The sequence below is a fragment of the Ranitomeya variabilis genome, chromosome 4 (assembly GCF_051348905.1).
Source record: "Ranitomeya variabilis isolate aRanVar5 chromosome 4, aRanVar5.hap1, whole genome shotgun sequence".
NCBI lineage: Eukaryota > Metazoa > Chordata > Amphibia > Anura > Dendrobatidae > Ranitomeya > Ranitomeya variabilis.
Genome location: NC_135235.1, coordinates 203,399,823 through 203,423,373, shown reverse-complemented (window position 1 = coordinate 203,423,373; position 23,551 = coordinate 203,399,823). Strand labels below are relative to the sequence as shown.

The following is a 23,551-nucleotide window of genomic DNA, read 5'->3' as shown; positions in this document are numbered from 1 at the left end:
ACACGCAAGCACTTATGTGAGTATTCGGCTGACCGTGTACAGAGCATACCTCATCGCCTGGGCAGGGGAGGAATCAAAAGACAATACTGACATTACAGAGTTATGTTCAATCACAACACACACTCTTGTGAAGACTTTATTATACAGATGTTGGTGCAGCGATGACACAATTCATGAATAAGGAATTGGGGCAGGGATAGAGAAAATGGTGAGGCAACAAGATCATAACACTTTGACCCTCATAGGGTCTTAATCATATAGTTGCTGTGGCATTTAACAAGCACTTCTGGAAATCCACCCACTGGTGACCTGTCACATAATTGTGGGTCACCAGTGTATTGGCATGACAACCAGAAGTCTCCTGGAGACCTATAGTTGTCAGTGCTGGCTTGCTGTGAGCGCCACCCAGTGGTTGGCGCTCATAGCAAGTGAGAAATTCTGCTATACAGAGGCGATCTGATAATCACCTATGTGGCAGTTGCGACCGGGTTGTGGCAGCTTCTAGCCTCCCTGGAGACTATTGAAGCATGCCAAAAGTAAAAGATTAAAAAAAAAAAGTTCAGTTCACCCCCCTCGCCCCATTCAAAATAAGCAAAAATGAAATCAAACCTACACATATTTGGTATTGCAGTGTTCAGAATCACCCGATCAATAAAAAAAAATAACCTGATCGCTAAGCAAGTCAAAATGCCAAAATTACTTTTTTTTTTGGTCATTGTGACACAATTAAAATGCAATAATGAGTAATCAAAAGATCATATCTGCACCAAAACGGTATCAATAGAAACATCAGCTCGGTGCGCAAAAAATAAGCCCTCACCCGACCCAAGATCACGAAAAATGGAGATTCTACGGCTATCGGAAAATGGCACAATTTTATTTTTTTAAAGTTTGGAGGGGTTTTTTTTTTGCTCTGTCCCCCATGACAGCACCACGGAGAGAGGGGATCCGCCCACCAAGGACAGGAAACCTACAGATAAAAAGGCTGTACCTCTCTCCCGTATCAGTTTGGTTTCCTGTCCTTGACGGGACCTGCAGCAGATCTTACCTCAGATCGTCGTTGGATTCCGGGGCCAGTCAGACCGGTTCAGGCAGCGGGGGTTCCCTGCCTCGGCTGGGCTGGGCCACCCGAAGCGCCACCGCTGGGATCAGTAGGTCTCTAGGGTGAGCGGGGACCGCAGCAGCAGCGCTGCGGCTCCTACAGGAATCCTCACTACGTGGGGATTCCAGACGGCACACACCCGCACGAGAAACCACCGGAGGGGTCCCTCCATAGGTGGAGCAGGGTGCGACAATGCGCGCTTGAATAGCGCACCAGGAAGCATCAAGCGTGGTGTCGGACTTCAGGGTAACAACGCGCATGCGCGGGTGCCGCAATGCCTGCTGGGCGAAGCAGGGCATTCTGGGCGGCGCAGGGCTTGCTGGGAAAGCGCGGTGCATGCCGGGATTCGCGCATGCGCACAATCTAGTATCGGAGTGCGCGGAAATCGGCGCGCAGGATATTTAAATGGGGGCTGTCTCCCTGGCTAGTTGCTCTAATGGAGTACAGCCAGCGTTCCCCAGCAGCTATGAGTGACCCCGAATTGCAGGGCTCACCAGCGCAGGCACCGCAGCAGCAGCAGAAACGCCGGCAGCAGGGGCAAGGGACCTCTCATGTCCAGCGGCGTGGAGCTGGAGCACGGTCTGGATCTCAGCACAGCAAAAATTCTAGTGCTGCATCCGGATCAAAGGAGCACCATACTGTCGATACGGACCATCCACAGCCGGTACTGAGGGTACACCAGGTGGTGAGTGATCTCCGTGAATGCTCCGGCTAATAGAGCCTACCTTTCTCTTGTTGTTTTAGGGAAGGAAGAGCGCAGGGAAGTCCAAACATAGGATCTGCGCCCTTTGTAAAGTAAAGATTTACCTGCCTCCTGGGAAAAAAGATTATGTAAATCCTGTATGGAAGAGACTCTCTGTGAAGGGCTTCCAGGGTTCGCCACAGAACTCAAAACATTAATTAAAACTCAAGTAGAAGATACCTTTAAGTCTCTCCAGGAGGGTAAAAAACGTAAAAAAATTTTACAAAAGACCCCTATATCTGACTCTAGTGACTCGGATAGTGGGGAGATTAGTTCAAATTCATCCGATTCCTCATCATCCTCTTCATCATCCTCTTCTCAGAGAGGTTGTTTCCCATTAGAAGAGACAGACTCCCTAATTAAAGCAGTCAGAAGTACCATGGGTCTTGCTGAATCCCACACTAAAAAATCAGTCCAAGATATCATGTTCGGTGGACTGGAGCAGAAAAAAAGAAGAGTGTTTCCCCTTAATGATAAAATACAAGCCTTAATAAATAAAGAATGGAAAAAACCTTTGAGAAAGGCCCTACTTACCCCCAAAAGGAAATACCCTTTTGAAGACCCTGCATGCTCCTTTTGGGGAAAAAGCACCTAAATTAGACGTAGCAATCGCTAAAGCGTCAAAAAAGTTTGCCCTACCTTTTGAAGACATGGGGGTCTTAAAGGATCCCATGGATAAAAAAGCGGATGCTTTTCTAAAAAGTTCCTGGGAAGCAGCAGGGGGGGGCCTGAAACCAGCGGTGGCCGCAGCTTGCACTTCCCGCTCCCTTATGGTATGGCTTGACCAGCTGGAATCCCAGCTCAAGGATAAGGCATCCAGAGACAGTATACTAAATACCCTACCAGTAATGAAAGGGGCAGCAGCTTTTCTGGCCGATGCGTCAGCAGACTCCATCAGGCTTTCGGCCAGATCAGCGGTATTCTCCAATGCAGCCAGAAGAGCCCTCTGGCTCAAATGTTGGCCCGGAGACCTCCTAACAAAGACAAAACTTTGTGATATTCCTTGTGAGGGAGAATTTCTTTTCGGCTCTACTCTGGATGATATTTTGGAAAAGGCAGGGGACAAAAAGAAGTCCTTTCCCGTTCTGCAATACCCATCTTACAAACGTCCTTTTCGGAGTAAAAAATTCTTCCGTAGGAAGCCCCCTAGGCCACAGGACAGATGGGAAGATAAAAAGAATAAGAATAAAGGGTTTATTTTCAACAAAAGCCCCACCGATCCCAAAAAACCTTCACAATGAACTTTCGCCCCAGGTGGGAGGAAGATTGTACCTCTTCCTCTCAGCCTGGGAAAAGATAACCAGCAGTGCCTGGATTCTGGACTTGGTACAATCGGGACTGAAATTCAAATTTCTTACGCTCCCTCAGCCGTCCTTCCTGGTGACATCTCAGAGAGCTTCTCCACAGGAGCGGATAGCTCTGGAACAGGAAGTCACAACACTAGTGAACAAAGGGGTTCTTCGGGAGGTCCCCCTCCAGGAAAAAGGGAGAGGGTTCTACTCTCCAATTTTTCTCAGGAAAAAACCAGACGGGTCTTTCAGGACAATTATCAATTTAAAAAACTTAAACAAACACCTGATTGTGGAACCTTTCAAAATGGAAACAATAAAGACAGCAGTCAAAATGTTGTTTCCGCATTGTTTCATGGTAGTACTCGACTTAAAGGACGCATACTACCACGTCCCCATTCACAAAGACTTCCAAAAATTCCTCAGGGTGGCAATCGAAATAGGAGGGATGGTAAAGCATTATCAGTTTACAGCCCTACCATTCGGTCTCGCAATAGCCCCAAGGGTATTTACCAAATTGATAGCAGAAGTCATGGCAGACCTGAGAAAACAAAACACCCTAATCGTCCCATACCTGGACGACTTCCTGATAATAGGCAACTCTCCCCAACATTGCAAAAACCAGCTAGAGTTAGTTATGGACTCTTTGGAAAGCTTGGGGTGGCTCCTGAATCTGAAGAAGTCCAGACTGATACCAAATCAGATTCAGGAGTACCTGGGAATCAAGTTGGATTCCATTTCTCAGGAATGTCGCCTACCCCAAGAAAAGATCCAAAAGATGGTGGGGTTAGTGTCCAGGGCAAGAGATCTCCCCTCTATATCGCTTCGAGAAGCAATGTCTCTCCTCGGGTCCTTGACAGCCTGCATTTCTGCCGTCCTATGGGCCCAGTCACATACAAGGGAACTGCAATGGCAGGTATTAGCGGAGGAAATTTTCCTGAAGGGAAATTTAGAAAGTCAGTTCACCTTCTCATTAAAACACAATCCTCTCAATAGATTGGTGGACAAAAGACAGCAATTTGGGCCGCGGTCTGCCATGGGTGATCCCAGTGTCAAAGGTGGTAACCACAGACGCAAGTCCCTTCGGCTGGGGGGCTCACCTACACGATCTAGTGGTTCAGGGGACATGGTCAGACGACACAAAAGAAGCATCCTCCAACATGAGGGAATTACTGGTAGTAAAATTCGCTCTTACAGAATTCCAAAAACCCCTTCACTCACATCATGTAAGACTGTTTTCAGACAACAGAGTGGTAGTGGCCTACATGAACCATCAGGGGGAACACACTCTCAACCGCTGATGGAAGTCACACATTCAATCTCACAGATGGCCGAGGAAAATTTAGCATCCTTGACGGCACTTCACATAAAAGGGGTGGACAATTTCAAGGCAGATTATCTGAGTCGGGTCTGCCTAAAACAGGGGGAATGGGAACTGAACCAGTCCATATTCAATCAGATAACGGAGATGTGGGGGTCTCCGACAATAGATCTCTTCGCAAACAACCTAAATCGGAAGGTGACCACCTTTTGTTCCTTGGAAGCACAAACTATGTTATGCATTTCCCCCTATCACTCTGATACCAGCGGTTCTGAGGAAAATAAGGGAGGACAGCGCCCGGGTGATATTGATTGCCCCTTTCTGTCCGAAGAGAACTTGGTTTTCCTGGGCCAGAAGGATGTCCATAACAGACCCTTGGATACTCCCAGACCTGCCCAATCTCCTGTTCCAGGGTCCAGTATCACACCCGCAGGTAGCGAGGTTACACATGACAGCTTGGAATTTGAGAGGGGGTTACTGATAGAGAAAGGCTTTTCTCAAGGTCTAGTGTCAACCCTCTTAAGAAGTAGAAAATTAACAACTACTAAGCAGTATGGTAAAGTCTGGAAGAAATTCCTCTCTTCCTCGGGGGCTAAAGTCTCCGAGGGAATCCCTCTCAAATTGGTGTTAGAATTTCTGCAAAATGGGCTGGAAAAAGGCCTAGCCACTAATACACTGAAGGTTCACATTGCCGCACTTGGGGCACTGTTTAATTACAATCTAGCAAAGAATCGTTGGGTTTCCAGATTCATTAAGGCGGCAGAAAGATCTAGGCCTCTACCCTCACGTAGAGCCCCACAGTGGGACTTAAATCTAGTTCTTACGGCCCTTACCAAAGCACCCTTTGAGCCCTTAAAAGAAATTCCCTTAAAGATTCTATCCTTTAAAACCTCCCTTTTGGTAGCCCTCACTTCAGCCCGAAGAATTAGCAACATACAAGCCTTGTCAGCCGGGCCACCCTTCACACTAATATTGGAGGACAGGGTGGTATTAAAAACTGATCCGGCATATTTACCAAAGGTGGCCTCCCGGTTCCATAGGTCCCAAGAGATCTCCCTTCCCTCCTTTTGTCCTAACCCTAAAAACGAGGGGGAAAAATCACTACACACATTGGATGTCAGAAGGTGTCTCATCCATTACCTGGAGGCTACTAGGGAGTGTAGAGAGGAAGGTTCTCTCTTTGTGTGTTTTCAGGGCCCTCGGAAAGGCAAAAAGGCCTCCAAGGGTACATTGGCAAGATGGATCAGAGATGCCATCAACCTCGCGTATACCTCAAGCGGGATGCCAGCTCCAGGGGAAGTTAAAGCTCATTGAACTAGGGCAATGGCGGCTTCCTGGGCAGAGAGAGCCGGAGCAACAATAGACCAGATATGTAGAGCTGCTACTTGGTCTTCACCCTCAACTTTCTTTAGGCACTATCGGTTGGACTTAAATTCTTCTTCAGACCTTACCTTTGGTAGAAGGGTTCTGGAAGCGGTAGTCCCTCCCTAATGTAGACAGTCTCTGCAATTCTCTCCGTGGTGCCTTCATGGGGGACAGAGAAAATAGTAGTTACCAGGGCCGGACTGGCCATTGGGCAATTCTGGCAAATGCCAGAAGGGCCAGTCTGCCTGTGGGCTGCCTTGTCTGCTACATTGTTAACAGAATCGATGTTCTCAGGACACCCATACTGTTAACAGTTGTGACAAAGCACAAGGTCACTGACTCCGTCACTTACCCCAGCAGGCCATGGGTATAATTTGATATAATGGTCTTGTAGTAAATCTTTCTTTCCTCCATCCAGGGTAATATTAGTAATATATCCCATCTGGTTCATGGGGACGGGGACAACATGGGCCTGTGTGGTTTCATATGCCAGGGCTGAATTTCAGCCTCAGTCCGTAGCTGGTAGTTACTCACCGATAACGGTGTTTCTCTGAGCCCATGACGGCACCCGTACATTCCCTCCCTCACGCGTGGGTGTGCACACTCTTACAATGTTTAGTTATGTATATAATCATTAAGCACGCGGTATCTCTATTAAGGTTTAGTGATGTTGAAACATTTGTGATCGTTAACCTGATGTTCCCTTTATACTCTGTAAACAAACTGATGCGGGAGAGAGGTACCGCCTTTTTATCTGTAGGTTTCCTGTCCTTGGTGGGCGGATCCCCTCTCTCCGTGATGCCGTCATGGGCTCAGAGAAACACCGTTATTGGTGAGTAACTACTATTTTTTTTCACCACTTGGATAAAAAAGAACTTAAGGTACCGTTACACTAAACGACTTGCCAACGATCACAACCAGCGATACGACCTGGCTGTGATCGTTGGGAAGTCGTCGTGTGGTCGCTGGGGAGCTGTCACACAGACAGCTCTCTCCAGCGACCAACGATCAGGGGAACGACTTCGGCATCGTTGAAACTGTCTTCAACGATGCCGAAGTCCCCCTGCAGCACGAGGGTAACCAGGGTAAACATCGGGTTACTAAGTGCAGGGCCACGCTTAGTAACCCAATATTTACCCTGGTTACCATTGTAAAAGTTAAGAAAAAAAAGTACATACATTCTGATGTCTGTCATGTCCCCCCGGCATCCACAGGGTTAAAACTGCTTTCTGCAGGAGCGCTGGTAATGCACACGCTGCTGCCGAGAGCTTCCCTGCACTGAATGTGTCAGCGCCGGCCGTAAAGCAGAGCACAGCGGTGACGTCACCGCTGTGCTCTGCTTTACGGCCGGTGCTGACAGTCAACCCTGTGGAGGCCGGGGGACGTGGCAGACATCAGAATGTGAGTATGTACTGTTTAACTTTTACAATGGTAACCAGGGTAAATATCGGGTTACTAAGCGCGGCCCTGCACTTAGTAACCCGATATTTACCCTGGTTACAAGTGAACACATCGCTGGATCGGCGTCACACACGCCGATCCAGCGATGACAGCGGGTGATCAGCGACCAAAAAAATGGTCCTGATCATTCCCATTGACCAACGATCTCCCAGCAGGGGCCTGATCGTTGGTCGCTGTCACACATAAGGAGATCGTTAGCGGGATCGTTGCTTACGTCACCAAAAGTGTGACGTTGCAACGATATCGTTATGTGTGACTCAGCCTTTAGACATGTTTGGTGTCTATGAACTTGTAATGACCTGGAGAATCATAATGGCAGGTCAGTTTTAGCATGTAGCGAACCTAGCAAAAAAGCCAAACAAAAACCAAGTGTGGGATTGCGCAAAAGATTACATCAGTCTTGACCTTCTGTGATCGAGTGTTATTACATAAATTGGGATTTCCTAAAATTATGAAGGGCTGAGTCCAGCCCACAACCGGGCCCTTGTGAGGTCATCATAGAGGGGTATGTGCTTGGGACTCGGGGTTTGATAAAAGATTAATCCCACTTATCATCAGTGTTCGCACAGAGAGCTACATGCCATGTAGGTAGGGACCCCGTTATTGACAGCCAAATCGAAGCGCTCTCCTTCGGTGTAGTAAGATCTCCTGTTAATCCCTTTTATTTTATGTAACTGTTTATGCTGTATTGCTTTGTCCCTCTTGTAAAATCTTTTGTATATTTTTCATGAACACTGCCTCCCTTTTGGATTAAATATAAAAATTAATAGTTCTGTTCCTTTTGTTCTGTAAACTACTCCTCAAAGTGATAGCTACTGTAACAGTGTCCATACGACCAAGACAGAGGGGTGGTGGCGGCGGTACTGCGGCGCATGCGTCAGGGCGCAGAGGACGCAGCAAGTTGCATTTTTTGTGCGTCCAAAATCAAGCAAAAAAAGGACGCATGCGTCACAAAACAATGCCTTTTGCATGCGTTTTGCATGCGTTGTGCGTTGCGTCGCCGATGCGTCGCCGATGCGTCGCCGACGCAACACACAACAACGCAAATGTGAACGCAGCCTTAGATCTTTGCTTCCTGTGTTGTTCCTCCTGGAAATTAAAAAATTGACTGGTGTCTGTCTGATACACAGGTACAGAGTTGTCGCTTTAGTCCTGCATTGTCAGCAGTTGCTTCCAGTTTCTGGGACCTTTTAGGCGCCAGATTTTATAGCTGGAAGCTCCGTTCAGTTACCTGATTTTTGCTGTCGGTCCTGAATTTGGCATTCCTTCCACCAGTCTTGTGGGAGGATCGGTGCCAAAAGCTGAGAGAAGAGCTCCAACGGGCAAGGGGATGTACATCCTGGCAACGCTAACTCGTATGGCTCCTCACGTGTCTCGTTCCGATAGAACATTCCAACACTGGAACTGCTGGGAGGAAATAATGGACAGTCTTCCCATCAGACATGGCAGTGAACACAATGAACTTGTACCCACCTTACATGATTGGTCCCACTAACTGCTAAAGATGACCTGGAAAAGTGTGTGGATGAGGAGGTACGTTCTTGCCTGAGCCACCAAAATATCCCAACTGCACTACTTTGTGTTAGATTCTAATGACATCACTGTGTGCATCGATTCTATACTGTGTCCACTCTTCTAGTACAGGAGAGTGTACACAGTACAGGAGCAATGCACACGATGATGTCGCTAGAAGAGTGCACAGTACAGGAGCAATGCACACGGTGATGTCGCTAGAAGAGTGCACAGTACAGGAGCAATGCACACGGTGATGTCGCTAGAAGAGTGCACAGTACAGGAGCAATGCACACGGTGATGTCGCTAGAAGAGTGCGCACAGTACAGGAGTAAAGCACACGGTGATGTCGCTAGAAGAGTGCGCACAGTACAGGAGCAACGCACACGGTGATGTTGCTAGAAGAGTGCGCACAGTACAGGAGTAAAGCACACGGTGATGTCGCTAGAAGAGTGCGCACAGCACAGGAGCAATGCACACAGTGATGTCGCTAGAAGAGTGCGCACAGTACAGGAGTAAAGCACACGGTGATGTCGCTAGAAGAGCGCACAGTACAGGAGCAACGCACACGGTGATGTTGCTAGAAGAGTGCGCACAGTACAGGAGTAAAGCACACGGTGATGTCGCTAGAAGAGTGCGCACAGCACAGGAGCAATGCACACAGTGATGTCGCTAGAAGAGTGCGCACAGTACAGGAGTAAAGCACACGGTGATGTCGCTAGAAGAGCGCACAGTACAGGAGTAACGCACACGGTGATGTTACTAGAGTGCACAGTATAGGAGTAATGCACACTGATGTCGCTGTAGTAGAAAAGCGCGCACAGTACAAGAGCAACGCACACGGCAATGCGCACTCTCCTCGCTGTGTGCCTTGCTCATGTACTGTGCGCACTCTCCTAATAAAGCGGCATCACTTTGTGCATTATTCTTCTTGACATCTGTATTGGGGGGCTCAGTTTGGAGTCTCCTGTCACAGATTCCACCAAAACTTCAGGACAAAATAGAGCAGCATGTTACACTATTATGTCTGGTAAGATTGATGGCCACTGTAACGGAACAGAAGATTGGAAATAAAAGCAAAGCCTAATGTAACATCACTATGTGCATTATTCCTAAACTGGAATAACGTTATCCCTATGCTATGACAACACTAACTCAGTACTGTGACATCACTGTGTGCAATATCCTTGTACTGTGACATCACTGTGTATGATCTCTTTACTGTGACATTACTGTGTGCTTTCCCTGTGCTGGGACAACACTGTGTGCTCTCCCTGTGCTGGGACAACACTGTGCGCTCTCCCTGTGCTGGGACAACACTGTGCGCTCTCCCTGTGCTGGGACAACACTGTGCGCTCTCCCTGTGCTGGGACAACACTGTGCGCTCTCCCTGTGCTGGGACAACACTGTGCGCTCTCCCTGTGCTGGGACAACACTGCGCTCTCCCTGTGCTGGGACAACACTGTGCGCTCTCCCTGTGCTGGGACAACACTGTGTGCTCTCCCTGTGCTGGGACAACACTGTGTGCTCTCCCTGTGCTGGGACAACACTGTGCTCTCCCTGTGCTGGGACAACACTGTGCTCTCCCTGTGCTGGGACAACACTGTGTGCCCTCCCTGTGCTGGGACAACACTGTGCTCTCCCTGTGCTGGGACAACACCGTGTGCCCTCCCTGTGCTGGCACATCACCGTGTGCTCTTCCTGTGCTGGGACAACACCGTGTGCTCTCCCTGTGCTGGGACAACACTGTGTGCTCTCCCTGTGCTGGGACAACACTGTGTGCTCTCCCTGTGCTGGGACAACACTGTGCGCTCTCCCTGTGCTGGGACAACACTGTGCGCTCTCCCTGTGCTGGGACAACACTGTGCGCTCTCCCTGTGCTGGGACAACACTGTGCGCTCTCCCTGTGCTGGGACAACACTGTGTGCTCTCCCTGTGCTGGGACAACACTGTGTGCTCTCCCTGTGCTGGGACAACACTGTGCTCTCCCTGTGCTGGGACAACACTGTGCTCTCCCTGTGCTGGGACAACACTGTGCTCTCCCTGTGCTGGGACAACACTGTGTGCCCTCCCTGTGCTGGGACAACACTGTGCTCTCCCTGTGCTGGGACAACACCGTGTGCCCTCCCTGTGCTGGCACATCACCGTGTGCTCTTCCTGTGCTGGGACAACACCGTGTGCTCTCCCTGTGCTGGGACAACACTGTGTGCTCTCCCTGTGCTGGGACAACACTGTGTGCTCTCCCTGTGCTGGGACAACACTGTGTGCTCTCCCTGTGCTGGGACAACACTGTGTGCCCTCCCTGTGCTGGGACATCACCGTGTGCTCTTCCTGTGCTGGGACATCACCGTGTGCTCTTCCTGTGCTGGGACATCACTTTGTGCTCTTCCTGTGCTGGGACATCACTGTGTGCTCGGACATTATTCTGTGTACTATTTTTGCACTGTGATACCTCATTACACCTTAGCTGTGACATTCGTTTGTGCAAATATTAGATCTGCATTTGCAGTTTGTGATTCGGTACCAATATAGAGGAAATATTTTGCAACTTACCCATCACTTTCCTTGTAAAATTCAAAGATGTGACATGATGCATATGGTGGGTGGATTCCACTGTAAATGCCCAGTGCTCCTTGCAATGCTTGGATGGTGCTGTCATGCTTAAAATAAAGATCCTAGTGTCAGTATTCAAAAACTAACAAAAGGATTTTTATCACAACGTGACTCTAAACAGCTTTTTTTTATAACTAGCACAACTGATTATATGAAACTTGGATAATTCGAAAAGAGGCATTTTTCTTTAGTATACTAAGGAATGATTAAATTAAAAAAATCATACAAGGTATAGCACATAGCAAATCGATGTATACCAGTACCAGGCATCTCCGTATATAGCAGTCAGGAATGAGCTAATCTTATTTCCCTAGTCACCGATTCAGCAGTCCATAATATACAATTTATATCTTATGTGATGTATATACAGCAGTCTGTGTGTCCTATGCGATGTGTACACAGCAGTCTGTGTGTCCTATGTGATGTGTAGACAGCAGTCTCAGTGTGTCCGAAGTGATGTAGGTACAGCAGTCTCTGTATCCTCTGTGATGTATATCCAGCAGTCTCGGTATATCCTATGTGATGTATATACAGCAGTCTCAATGTATCATATCTATGATTTTGCCAATGATTCTCATAAATTAAACAAAAATCAATCCCAATGAATCCTAATGGTTGGCGATTCGCATCCAATGCTTACATGCGTGCATTGTAGCAGTCCATGTTATGTGTGTAACATAAGGACCATATATAATTATATCACACATTTATAGTGTAAGCCCGGCCATCCCTTACCGCTGAGTACATCACCATTTTTAGCAGTGAAGATTTTTTAACGGCTTCTGTGAAATTCCGAAGAACGGCATCGACAAGAATCCCTTTAAAAAATAAAAATTAATCAACGCTAAATGTAATAATTTAAATAAATACATTTTGCTTTCATTATTTTTTTTTTTAACAATCTAGCACATTTCTAATCACAACTGAGGTCTGACCAAAAAAATGGATATTCTCTATCAGAATTTGTCACTTTCTAGCACTGGGGTGTCTCTCCAGACTAATCCTTGGCTGTCTGGTGACTCTGTCGGCAGGTTTTTGCTATGTAATCTGAGAGCAACATGATGTAGGGGCTGAGACCCTGATTCCAGCGATGTGTCACTTGATAGTCTGCTTGCTGTCATTTTGATACAATCACTGTTTTGCAGATCTAGCAGAGCTCTAAATGCTGAGCTGTGTATAACCCCGCCCACACCACTGATTGGCTGCTTTCTGTGTACAATGTGCAAAGGCAGAAAGCTACCAATCAGTGCTGGGGGCGTTGTTGGACCAGGAGGCATAAGGCAACTAGTCTTGTAGTGATAATCTCCTGCTGATAAAACACTGATTTTATTGAAACAGCAACAAACAGCCTAGTAAGTGATACATCGCTGGAATCATGGTCTCTGCCTCAACATAAGGCTGCTCTCAGGTTACATAGCAAAAAACTGTTGACAGATTATAAATATCAGAAAACTCTGGTGCAGGCAGACAAAGAATATTGGGATTTGTAGTGCTGGAGCACCAGAGGTTGGAGAACACTGCTCCTCATTAAGATGTTGTCTCCTGCCCTGAGGACAGATTCTGGTCTTTACTAATGAGCAGAATATACTTAATGACCACTAGGGGTCAGTAAAATGTTCCTGATTGATGAAGGAATTAAATGTATTAAAGGGCCCCTACCTCCAGTGAGTCTGGCCTTCTCTGTGGGTTTGTGGAGAGCCATATGGGCCTTAATATCAAAAGCGATGATGTCCTCCAAAGTTTCCAGCACGTCTGGTGTGGCCCATGTGGGAAGACTAAAATTGTGAGACTTCTGCAATCCAGACAGTAATATATAGAGCAAAACATTAAAATAAAGAATTGTATACCGCTTTGTAAATATCTCATAAAATGATAGTGTTAGATTTACACAAATAAACAAATGATCTGGCTGTATAGGTCCTGGAATAATAAGAAAAATGGCACCTCTCTTGTAGAAATCCGACTTACTGATGCTGAGAAATCAAGCTTTGAAGCCACATGCAAATTAGCCTGGAAGTGCATTGAGGGCAGGTCGATGTACTCAGACACACCCCCAATGCACTTACTGCCTAATTTACATGCAACTTCAAAGCTTGATTTCTCAGCACTGGTACATCGGATTTGTACAAGAGAGGTGTAATTTTTATTGTCGCTTTATGACCTATACAGCCATGCTGAATAGTAAAATCTAACACTTGTTAATCTGATGACTATCCCTCCTGACTCCTCCAGACAAATGCGCAGTTGTCTCAGCTGAGCGTTCATATGTCTGACGGAGCAGAGGGGAGTAAGGCTCTGTTAGACAATTTTGCCAGTGGACTTATCTGCCCACAATACAAATGGATTGGGCATGTTGAAATCCAACTGCTCAATCCCTCTTTCTCCCGATTTGGGGACAGGTAGGAAGTCCCCATACTCATTGTATGGGTTTGGCTGATGTTTTTTTTCTTTTACCTAATACCAGTAAGACTAATTTTATTTTGGGCAATGAACCCCTCATCCAAAAAGTACATAATTCAGTCCTTACCTGACAAAATAACGTATCATACACATTCCCCATCCATCGATGGTCCGCTGGCCCTACACTATAACCGGTGACGTTTGCTATCCGTGCAATGAAGTCCTAAATAAAAAGAATTTTATGAATATAATTACGAACATAATGATAGAAATGTTCAGCTTTTCTTCTTTTTTGTAGCCACCACTAGGGGGCGCTCAAAGCATGCAGCTTATAAATTGGATGGGGGCTATCTTGTGAGTAAAACAATTATTACAAACCACACAGAACGGGTTAAAAAAAATTAAACGATTAATTAAAAAAATGTAAAATTAATTCCCACATCAGGCTCTATTTTTTTTTTGTCGCAGTGACATGTGACCACTGCAGCTAATCACTGACTGTAGCGGTCACATTGCAGGCTGTTAGGAAAAAAATTAAAATATATCCCATAGGTGCAGATGATCGTAAAATCCAACTTGTCATACACCGTCTCCCTGGTGAGGTTGCGTTCAAGTTGTTATTTAAAGTATCTACCCTAAATAAGTCAGGCTGCAGTGTAAAGCATGTAGGAGGGACAAAGCAGCAGACTGACTTGTGATGAGAGAGGAGCCATTTTTCACTCTACTTCCAACTCCAATTACTGAAGACGATGTAACTGAGTTATTAGAACAGGAACAATCGCGGTCACTGAGGGTGCAACAGCGGGAAAGAGGGTCCAGTGGCATTAACATTCCGAGGACGCGGAGCAGGTGAGTAGAATGGGGGGGTTATGGGTTACAGCAACAGAACAGGGGACATACACACCATGATGGGGACATACATACCAGGATGGGGCCCAGCTGAGGACACGTATACATTATAGCACAGAAGTGAGTACACCCCTCACATTTTTGTAAACATATCTTTCCATGGGCGCACACTGAGGATCTAACCCTGTGATACAATGTACAGTAGTCAGAGTATGGCTTGTATAACACTGCACATTTTGTGTTCCCTCTAAATAACTCGACACACAGCCATTAATGGCTAAACCGCTGGCAACAAAAGTGAGTACACCCCTAAGTGAAAATGACCAAATTGTGCCCAGTTATCCATTTTCCCTCCCCGGTGTCATGTGACTCCTTAGTGATAGGCTGCCGTCACACGCTCAGTATTTGGTCAGTATTTTACCTCAGTATTTGTAAGCCAAAACCAGGAGTGAGTGATAAATGCAGAAGTGGTGCATATGTTTCTATTATACTTTTCCTCTATTTGTTCCACTCCTGGTTTTGGCTCATAAATACTGAGGTAAAATACTGACCAAATACTGCTAGTGTGACGGCAGCCTTACAACGTCTGAGGTGTGAATGGTGAGCTGGTGTGGGACATGTGGTGTCATCCCTCTCACACTCTCTCATACCGGTCACTGAAGTCAGCATGGCTGCTCATAGCAAATAACTCACTGAGGATCTGACAAAAAGAATTGTTGCCGAGGCCAGTCAGTGCTGAGACCATGCACATTGCTGCAGAGGTTACAGGGGTGGGGGGTCCGCCTGCAAGTGCTCAGATCATACACATTGCTGCTGAGGATACAGGGGTGGCGGGCAGGGCCGGACTGGCCATAGGGCAGTTCTGGCAAATGCCAGAAGGGCCGATGGCAGTAGTGGGCCGCTCGAATGTGCCGCTGTCGGCACACTCCCCACGCTGTCGCGGCACACTCCCGGCCCCGCATTCAACTATACCGGCGTCATAGACGCCGGTACAGTTGAATGCAATGATGGAGGAGAGAGCGTCTGCTGACGCCCCCTCTCCCATCATTCCCCGCTCTGCCTGCTGCTGACACTGCGGATGCGCGATGACGTCATATCATCGCGCACCTGCTGTGTGACCGGGCGGGCAGACTGCGACTGCTGAGGCCGGAGCCAGGAGCAGCACGGGACACGAGGAGAGAGGTGAGTAGAGTGTTTGTTTTTTTTTATCAATGAGTGATGACTGGATTGTGGAGCTATTGGGGGGGGCTGCCTGCCTGCATTACATTCTATGGGGGCTGCCTGCCTGCATTACATTCTATGGGGGCTGCCTGCCTGCATTACATTCTATGGGGGCTGCCTGCCTGCATTACATTCTATGGGGGCTGCCTGCCTGCATTACATTCTATGGGGGCTGCCTGCCTGCATTACATTCTATGGGGGCTGCCTGCCTGCATTACATTCTATGGGGGCTGCCTGCCTGCACTACATTCTATGGGGGGGCTGCCTGCCTGCATTACATTCTATGGGGGCTGCCTTCCTGCATTACATTCTATGGGGGCTGCCTGCCTGCATTCCATTCTATGGGCCTGTGCTGCATTATATTCTATGGGGCTGTGCTGCATTACATTCTATGGGGCTGTGCTGCATTACATTCTATGGGGCTGTGCTGCATTACATTCTATGGGGGCTGCCTGCATTACATTCTATGGGGGCTGCCTGCATTACATTCTATGGGGGCTGTGCTGCATTATATTGTATGGTGGCTGCCTGCATTACATTCTATGGGGCTGGCTGCATTCCATTCCATGGGCCTGTGCTGCATTATATTCTATGGGGCTGGCTGCATTCCATTCCATGGGCCTGTGCTGCATTATATTCTATGGGGCTGGCTGCATTCCATTCTATGGGCCTGTGCTGCTTTATATTCTATGGGGCTGGCTGCATTACATTGTATGGTGGCTGTGCTGCATTATATTGTATGGGGCTGTGCTGCATTATATTCTATGGGGCTGTGCTGCATTATATTCTATGGGGCTGTGCTGCATTATATTCTATGGGGCTGTGCTGCATTATATTCTATGGGGCTGTGCTGTATTACATTCTATGGGGCTGTGCTGCATTTAATTCTATGGGGCTGGCTGCATTACATTCTATGGGGGCTGTGCTGCATTACATTCTATGGGGACTGTGCTGCATTAAATTCTATGGGGCTGTTCTGTATTACATTCTATGGGGCTGGCTGCATTACATTCTATGGGGGCTGTGCTGTATTACATTCTATGGGGGCTGTGCTGTATTACATTCTATGGGGGCTGTGCTGTATTACATTCTATGGGGGCTGTGCTGTATTATAGTCTATGGGGGCTGTGCTGTATTATAGTCTATGGGGGCTGTGCTGTATTATAGTCTATGGGGGCTGTGCTGTATTATAGTCTATGGGGGCTGTGCTGTATTATAGTCTATGGGGGCTGTGCTGTATTATAGTCTATGGGGGCTGTGCTGTATTACATTCTATGGGGGCTGTGCTGTATTACAGTCTATGGGGCTGTGCTGTATTACATTCTATGGGGACTGAGCTGTAATGCTGGATACAGCTGTAATTATATGTTATATAGTCGTGTTACACTCCCCTCACTTCTTGTAGCCTACAAGTGTACAAAGATATTATACAGTCACCATGCGACAAGTGGGCCTGTGTGACTTCAAATGCCAGGGCTGAATTTTAGTCCCAGTCCGGCCCTGGTGGCGGGGTCCGCCTGTCAGTGCTCAGACCATACACATTGCTGCAGAGGATACAGGGGTGGCGGGGTCCGCCTGTCAGTGCTCAGACCATACACATTGCTGCAGAGGATACAGGGGTGGCGGGGTCCGCCTGTCAGTGCTCAGACCTTACACATTACTGCAGAGGTTACAAGGGTGGGGGGTCCGCCTGTCAGTGCTCAGACCATACACATTACTGCAGAGGTTACAAGGGTGAGGGGTCCGCCTGTCAGTGCTCAGACCATACACATTACTGCAGAGGTTACAAGGGTGGGGGTTCCGCCTGTCAGTGCTCAGACCATACACATTGTTGCAGGTTACAGTGGTGGGGGGTCGGCCTGTCAGTGCTCAGACCATACACATTGCTGCAGAGGATACAGGGGTGGCGGGGTCCGCCTGTCAGTGCTCAGACCATACACATTGCTGCAGGTTACAGTGGTGGGGGGTCAGCCTGTTAGTGCTCAGACCATACACATTGCTGCAGAGGTTACAGGGGTGGGGGGTCCGCCAGTCAGTGCTCAGACCATACACATTAATGCAGAGGTTACAGGGATGGGGGGTCCGCCTGTCAGTGCTCAGACCATACACATTGCTGAAGAGGATACAGGGGTGGGGGGTCCGCCTGTCAGTGCTTAGACCATACATTGCTGCAGAGGGTACAGGGGTGGGGGGTTCGCCTGTCAGTGCTCAGACCATATACATTGCTGAAGAGGATACAGGGGTGGGGGGTCCGCCTGTCAGTGCTTAGACCATACATTGCTGCAGAGGTTACAGGGGTGGGGGGTTCGCCTGTCAGTGCTCAGACCATATACATTACTGCAGAGGTTACAAGGGTGGGGGTCCCGCCTGTCAGTGCTCAGACCATACACATTGCTGCAGAGGTTACAGGGGTGGGGGGCCCGCCTGTCAGGGCTCAGACCATACACATTGCTGCAGAGGTTACAGGGGTGGGGGTCTGCCTGTCAGTGCTCAGACCATATACATTACTGCAGAGGATACATGGGTGGCGAGGTCCGTCTGTCAGTGCTCAGACCATACACATTACTGCAGAGGTTACAGGGGTGAGGGGTCCACCTGTCAGTGCTCAGACCTTACACATTACTGCACAGGTTACAGGGGTGGGGGGTCCGCCTGTTAGTGCTCAGACCATACACATTGCTGCAGAGGATACAGGGGTGGGGGGCCACCTGTCAGTGCTCAGACCATACATTGCTGCAGAGGATACAGGGATGGGGGTCCGCCTGTCAGTGCTCAGACCATACACATTGCTGCAGAGGTTACAGGGGTGGGGTGTCCGCCTGTCAGTGCTCAGACCATACACATTGCTGAAGAGGATACAAGGGTGGGGGGTCCGCCTGTCAGTGCTCAGACCATGCACATTGCTGCAGAGGATACAGGGGTGGGGGGTCCGCCTGTCAGTGCTCAGACCATTCACATTGCTGCAGAGGATACAGGGGTGGCGGGGTCCGCCTGTCAGTGCTCAGACCATACACATTGCTGCAGAGGTTACAGGGGTGGGGGGTCCGCCTGTTAGTGCTCAGACCATACACATTGCTGCAGAGGTTACAGGGGTGGGGGGCCTGCCTGTTAGTGCTCAAACCATACACATTGCTGCAGAGGTTACAGGGGTGGGGGGTCCGCCTGTCTGTGCTCAGACCATACACATTGCTGCAGCGGTTACAGGGGTGGGGGGCCCGTCTGTCAGTGCTCAAACCATACACATTGCTGCAGAGGTTACAGGGGTGGGGGGTCCGCCTGTCAGGGCTCAGATTATGCGCATTACTGCAGAGGTTACAGGGATGGGGGGGTCCGCCTGTCAGTGCTCAGACCATGCACATTACTGCAGAGGTTACAGGGGTGGGGGGGTCCGCTTGTCAGTGCTCAGACCATACATGGCTGCAGAGGATACAGGGGTGGGGGGTCCGCCTGTCAGTGCTCAGACCATACATTGCTGCAGAGGATACAGGGGTGGGGGGTCCGCCTGTCAGTGCTCAGACCATACATTGCTGCAGAGGTTACAGAGGTGGGGGGTCCGCCTGTCAGTGGTCAGATCATACACATTGCTGCAGAGGATACAGGGGTGGGGGGTCCACCAGTCAGTGCTCAGACCATACACATTGCTGCAGAGGATACAGGGGTGGGGGTCCGCCTGTCAGTGCTCAGACCATACACATTACTGCTGAGGTTACAGGGGTGGGGAATTCGCCTGTCAGTGCTCAGACCATACACATTACTGCAGAGGTTACAAGGGTGGGGGGCCCGCCTGTCAGTGCTCAGACCATACACATTGCTGCAGAGGTTACAGGGGTGGGGGGCCCACCTGTCAGTGCTCAGACCATACACATTGCTGCAGAGGTTACAGGGGTGGGGATCCGCCTGTCAGTGCTCAGACCATATACATTACTGCAGAGGATACAGGGGTGGCGAGGTCCGTCTGTCAGTGCTCAGACCATACACATTACTGCAGAGGTTACAGGGGTGAGGGGTCCACCTGTCAGTGCTCAGACCATACACATTACTGCAAAGGTTACAGGGGTGGGGATCCGCCTGCCAGTGCTCAGACCATACACATTGCTGCAGAGGATACAGGGGTGGGGGGTCCACCTGTCAGTGCTCAGACCATACACATTGCTGCAGAGGTTACAGGGGTGGGGGGCCCGCCTGTCAGTGCTCAGACCATACACATTACTGCAGAGGTTACAGGGATGGGGGGTCCGCCTGTCAGTGCTCAGACCATACATTGCTGCAGAGGATACAGGGATGGGGGTCCGCCTGTCAATGCTCAGACCATACACATTGCTGCAGAGGTTACAAGGGTGGGGGGTCCACCTGTCAGTGCTCAGACCATACACATTGCTGAAGAGGATACAAGGGTGGGGGGTCCGCCTGTCAGTGCTCAGACCATACACATTGCTGCAGGTTACAGTGGTGGGGGGTCCGCCTGTTAGTGCTGAGACCATACACATTGCTGCAGAGGTTACAGGGGTGGGGGGCCCGCCTGTCAGTGCTCAAACCATACACATTGCTGCAGAGGTTACAGGGGTGGGGGGTGCGCCTGTCAGTGCTCAGACCATACACATTGCTGCAGAGGTTACAGGGGTGGGGGGCCTGTCTGTCAGTGCTCAAACCATACACATTGCTGCAGAGGTTACAGGGGTGGGGTGCCCACCTGTCAGTACTCAGACCATACACATTTCTGCAGAGGTTACAGGGGTGGGGGGGCCCGCCTGTCAGTGCTCAGACCATACACATTGCTGCAGAGGATACAGGGGTGGGGGGGTCCGCTTGTCAGTGCTCAGACCATACATTGCTGCAGAGGATACAGGGGTGGGGGGTCTGCCTGTCAGTGCTCAGACCATACATTGCTGCAGAGGTTACAGGGATGGGGGGGCCCGCCTGTCAGTGCTCAGACCATACACATTGCTGCAGAGGTTACAGGGATGGGGGGTCCGCCTGTCAGTGCTCAGACCATACACATTACTGCAGAGGTTACAGGGATGGGGGGTCCGCCTGTCAGTGCTCAGACCATACACATTGCTGCAGAGGTTACAGGGGTGGGGGGTCCGCCTGTCAGTGCTCAGACCATACACATTACTGCAGAGGTTACAGAGGTGGTGGGTCCGCCTGTCAGTGCTCAGACCATGCACATTACTGCAGAGGTTACAGGGGTGAGGGGTCCGCCTGTCAGTGCTCAGATCATACACATTAATGCAGAAGTTACAGGGGTGGGGGGTCCGCCTGTCAGTGCTCAGACCATACACATTGCTGCAGAGGTTAGAGGGGTGGGGGGTCCGCCTGTCAGAGCTCAGACCATAAACATTGCTGAAGAGGATACAGGGGTGGGGGTCCGCCTGTCAGTGCTCAGACCATACACATTACTGCAGAGGTTACACGGGTGGGGGGTCCGCCTGTCAGTGATCAGACCATACACATTGCTGCAGGTTACAGTGGTGGGGGGTCCGCCTGCCCGTGCTCAGACCATACACATTGCTGCAGAGGATACAGGGGTGGGGGGTCTGCCTGTCAGTGCTCAGACCATAAACATTACTCCAGAGGATACAGGGGTGAGGGGTCCGCCTGTCACTGCTCAGACGATACACCTACAGTCTGGAATCCTGGTGGGAGTGTCATGGTTTGGGGCTGCATGAGACCTACCGGCTGTGGGGAGCTATAGTTCATTGATGGAAACTTCAATGCCACCATGTAATGTGACACAATGAAGCAGATCATGATCCTCTCCGTTCAGTTACTGGGCCACAGGGCAGTATTCCAACATGATGACCCCAAACACACCTCCAAGACCACCATTTCCTTGCTACAGAAACTGAGGGTAAAGATGGTGGACTGGCCAAGCATGTCTCCAGACCTAAACCCTATGGAACATCTGTGGGGCATCCTCAAATTGAAGGTGAAGGAGCGCAAGGTCTCTAACATCCACCAGCTCTGTGATCACTAGTAAATATAGAAAAACTGACTGAACAGCCATCTAGTCTGAACTGGTGCATAACCAAAAAGTCTTACATAGCAAATAGATAATGGCTGCACTCAAGTTTATTGTGCTAAAGCAAGGAAATGTGCAATACATGAAATGTGAACAGCATAATGGCTTGTGAAATTTATGAAAAAAACACATGAGATTTTTAGCACAAAATTTGGACAAATGTTGTGAGCCCATTCACCAAACGTCAAGGTAATCTCAGATCGAATGGGTAACTAACCTGTCTGCCTAGTGTGAACACTTACCTATGGCTAATAAAATGGTAAAGCCTAACCTCCTCTATAAATACAGGCTTTACCATTTTATTAGCCATAGGTAAGTGTTCAGGATATACAGCACTGCCCACACAGTAGTATACAGCACTGCCCACACAGTAGTATACAGCACAGCCTACACAGTAGTATATAGCACTGCCCACACAGTAGTATACAGCACTGCCTACACAGTAGTATACAGCACAGCCTACCCAGTAGTATACAGCACTGCCCACACAGTAGTATAAAGCACAGCCTACCCAGTAGTATACAGCACTGCCCACACAGTAGTATATAGCACTGCCCACACAGTAGTATACAGCACTGCCTACACAGTAGTATACAGCACTGCCTACGCAGTAGTATACAGCACTGCCCACACAGTAGTAAACAGCACAGGAACAGCCCACATCCCCCCTTCCCTCCCCTCCTCTCCCCTCCCGAGAATGGCTCCACAGTCCAGTAAATTAAAATTAAAAACACAAGCTCCTCACCTCTCCACACGTGCCCGCGCTGCTCCCTGCTCCTGTCTAGGCAGCTGCCGCTGATCTGCCTGGGACACAGTGAGTGCGCGCGCACCCGCTGTGTCAGAGGCAGAGCGGGGAATGATGGGAGAGGGAGCGTCAGGTGACGCTCTCTCCTCCATCATTGCATTGAACTGTACCGGCAGACGCCGGTATAGTTCAATGCGGCGGGGGAGTCGGCGCTGGCGGCAGGCGGGCCCCCCTGCCTCACAGGGGCCCCATAGCGGCTGCGTGACTTGCCGTTAGCTGGGGGCCCCTGGGGGAGAGGGGGCCCCATGCAGCTGCCTGGTCTGCCTGCCCCTAACGCCGGCCCTGCCCGTCATACGGGTTGTCCTATCCATATCATCTGGGGGACAGAGAGAGAGAGAACATCAGAAACATCCACGAAAGTTGTGAGGACTATCCCGTGGTGCTCAGCAGGGAGGTACTACAACACACAGGCGCTAGTAGGAAGGCTACTGATTTCCACCTGCACAAGGGGACTCTGGATTTGCCTTCGGACCGGCCTGACTCAGCCAGCCCTGTGATCTGTGCTCTGGACTGTGGACACTGAAGTCTTCAGTAAAAGGTAAAGAGACTGCAACCTTGGGTCCTCGTTATTTACCGCACCCTACACCATCACCATCTACACCGCTGGGAAGCCCTGGGGAAATACTTCACCTGTGGGAAGGTATACCAACTGGCTGCCATAATATCACCCCAGCGGACCCCTAAGCAGCGTCGATCACCCTGACCGAATACCACAGGTGGCGTCACGAACACCGTACAAACTACCGTATTTTTTGGACTATAAGACGCACTTTTTTCCCTCCAAATTTGGGAGGAAAGTGTGGGTGCGTCTTATAGTCCGGATATAGCATGTGGGGAGGGGGGCAGCAG

At 49.4% G+C, this 23,551-nt stretch overlaps 1 protein-coding gene across 6 annotated transcripts in view; it reads right to left on the bottom strand.

Annotated features, from left to right (window-relative positions):
• The window catches only part of LOC143770245 (testicular acid phosphatase homolog), a 112,526-nt gene that overhangs the window by 586 nt on the left and 88,389 nt on the right, over positions 1-23,551 (bottom strand). For 4 of the 6 annotated variants that reach the window (XM_077259695.1, XM_077259694.1, XM_077259690.1 and 1 more), the window contains 6 exons: positions 13,933-14,028; positions 13,065-13,197; positions 12,141-12,223; positions 11,346-11,452; positions 8,512-8,687; positions 5,906-5,978 (listed from right to left, as the gene is read on the bottom strand). In XM_077259695.1, coding sequence (XP_077115810.1) covers positions 5,906-5,978; positions 8,512-8,687; positions 11,346-11,452; positions 12,141-12,223; positions 13,065-13,197; positions 13,933-14,028 — 668 coding nt within the window. The remainder of the gene's footprint in view (positions 1-5,905; positions 5,979-8,511; positions 8,688-11,345; positions 11,453-12,140; positions 12,224-13,064; positions 13,198-13,932; positions 14,029-23,551) is intronic. The other 2 variants (XM_077259691.1, XM_077259692.1) reach the window with 2 other exon arrangements.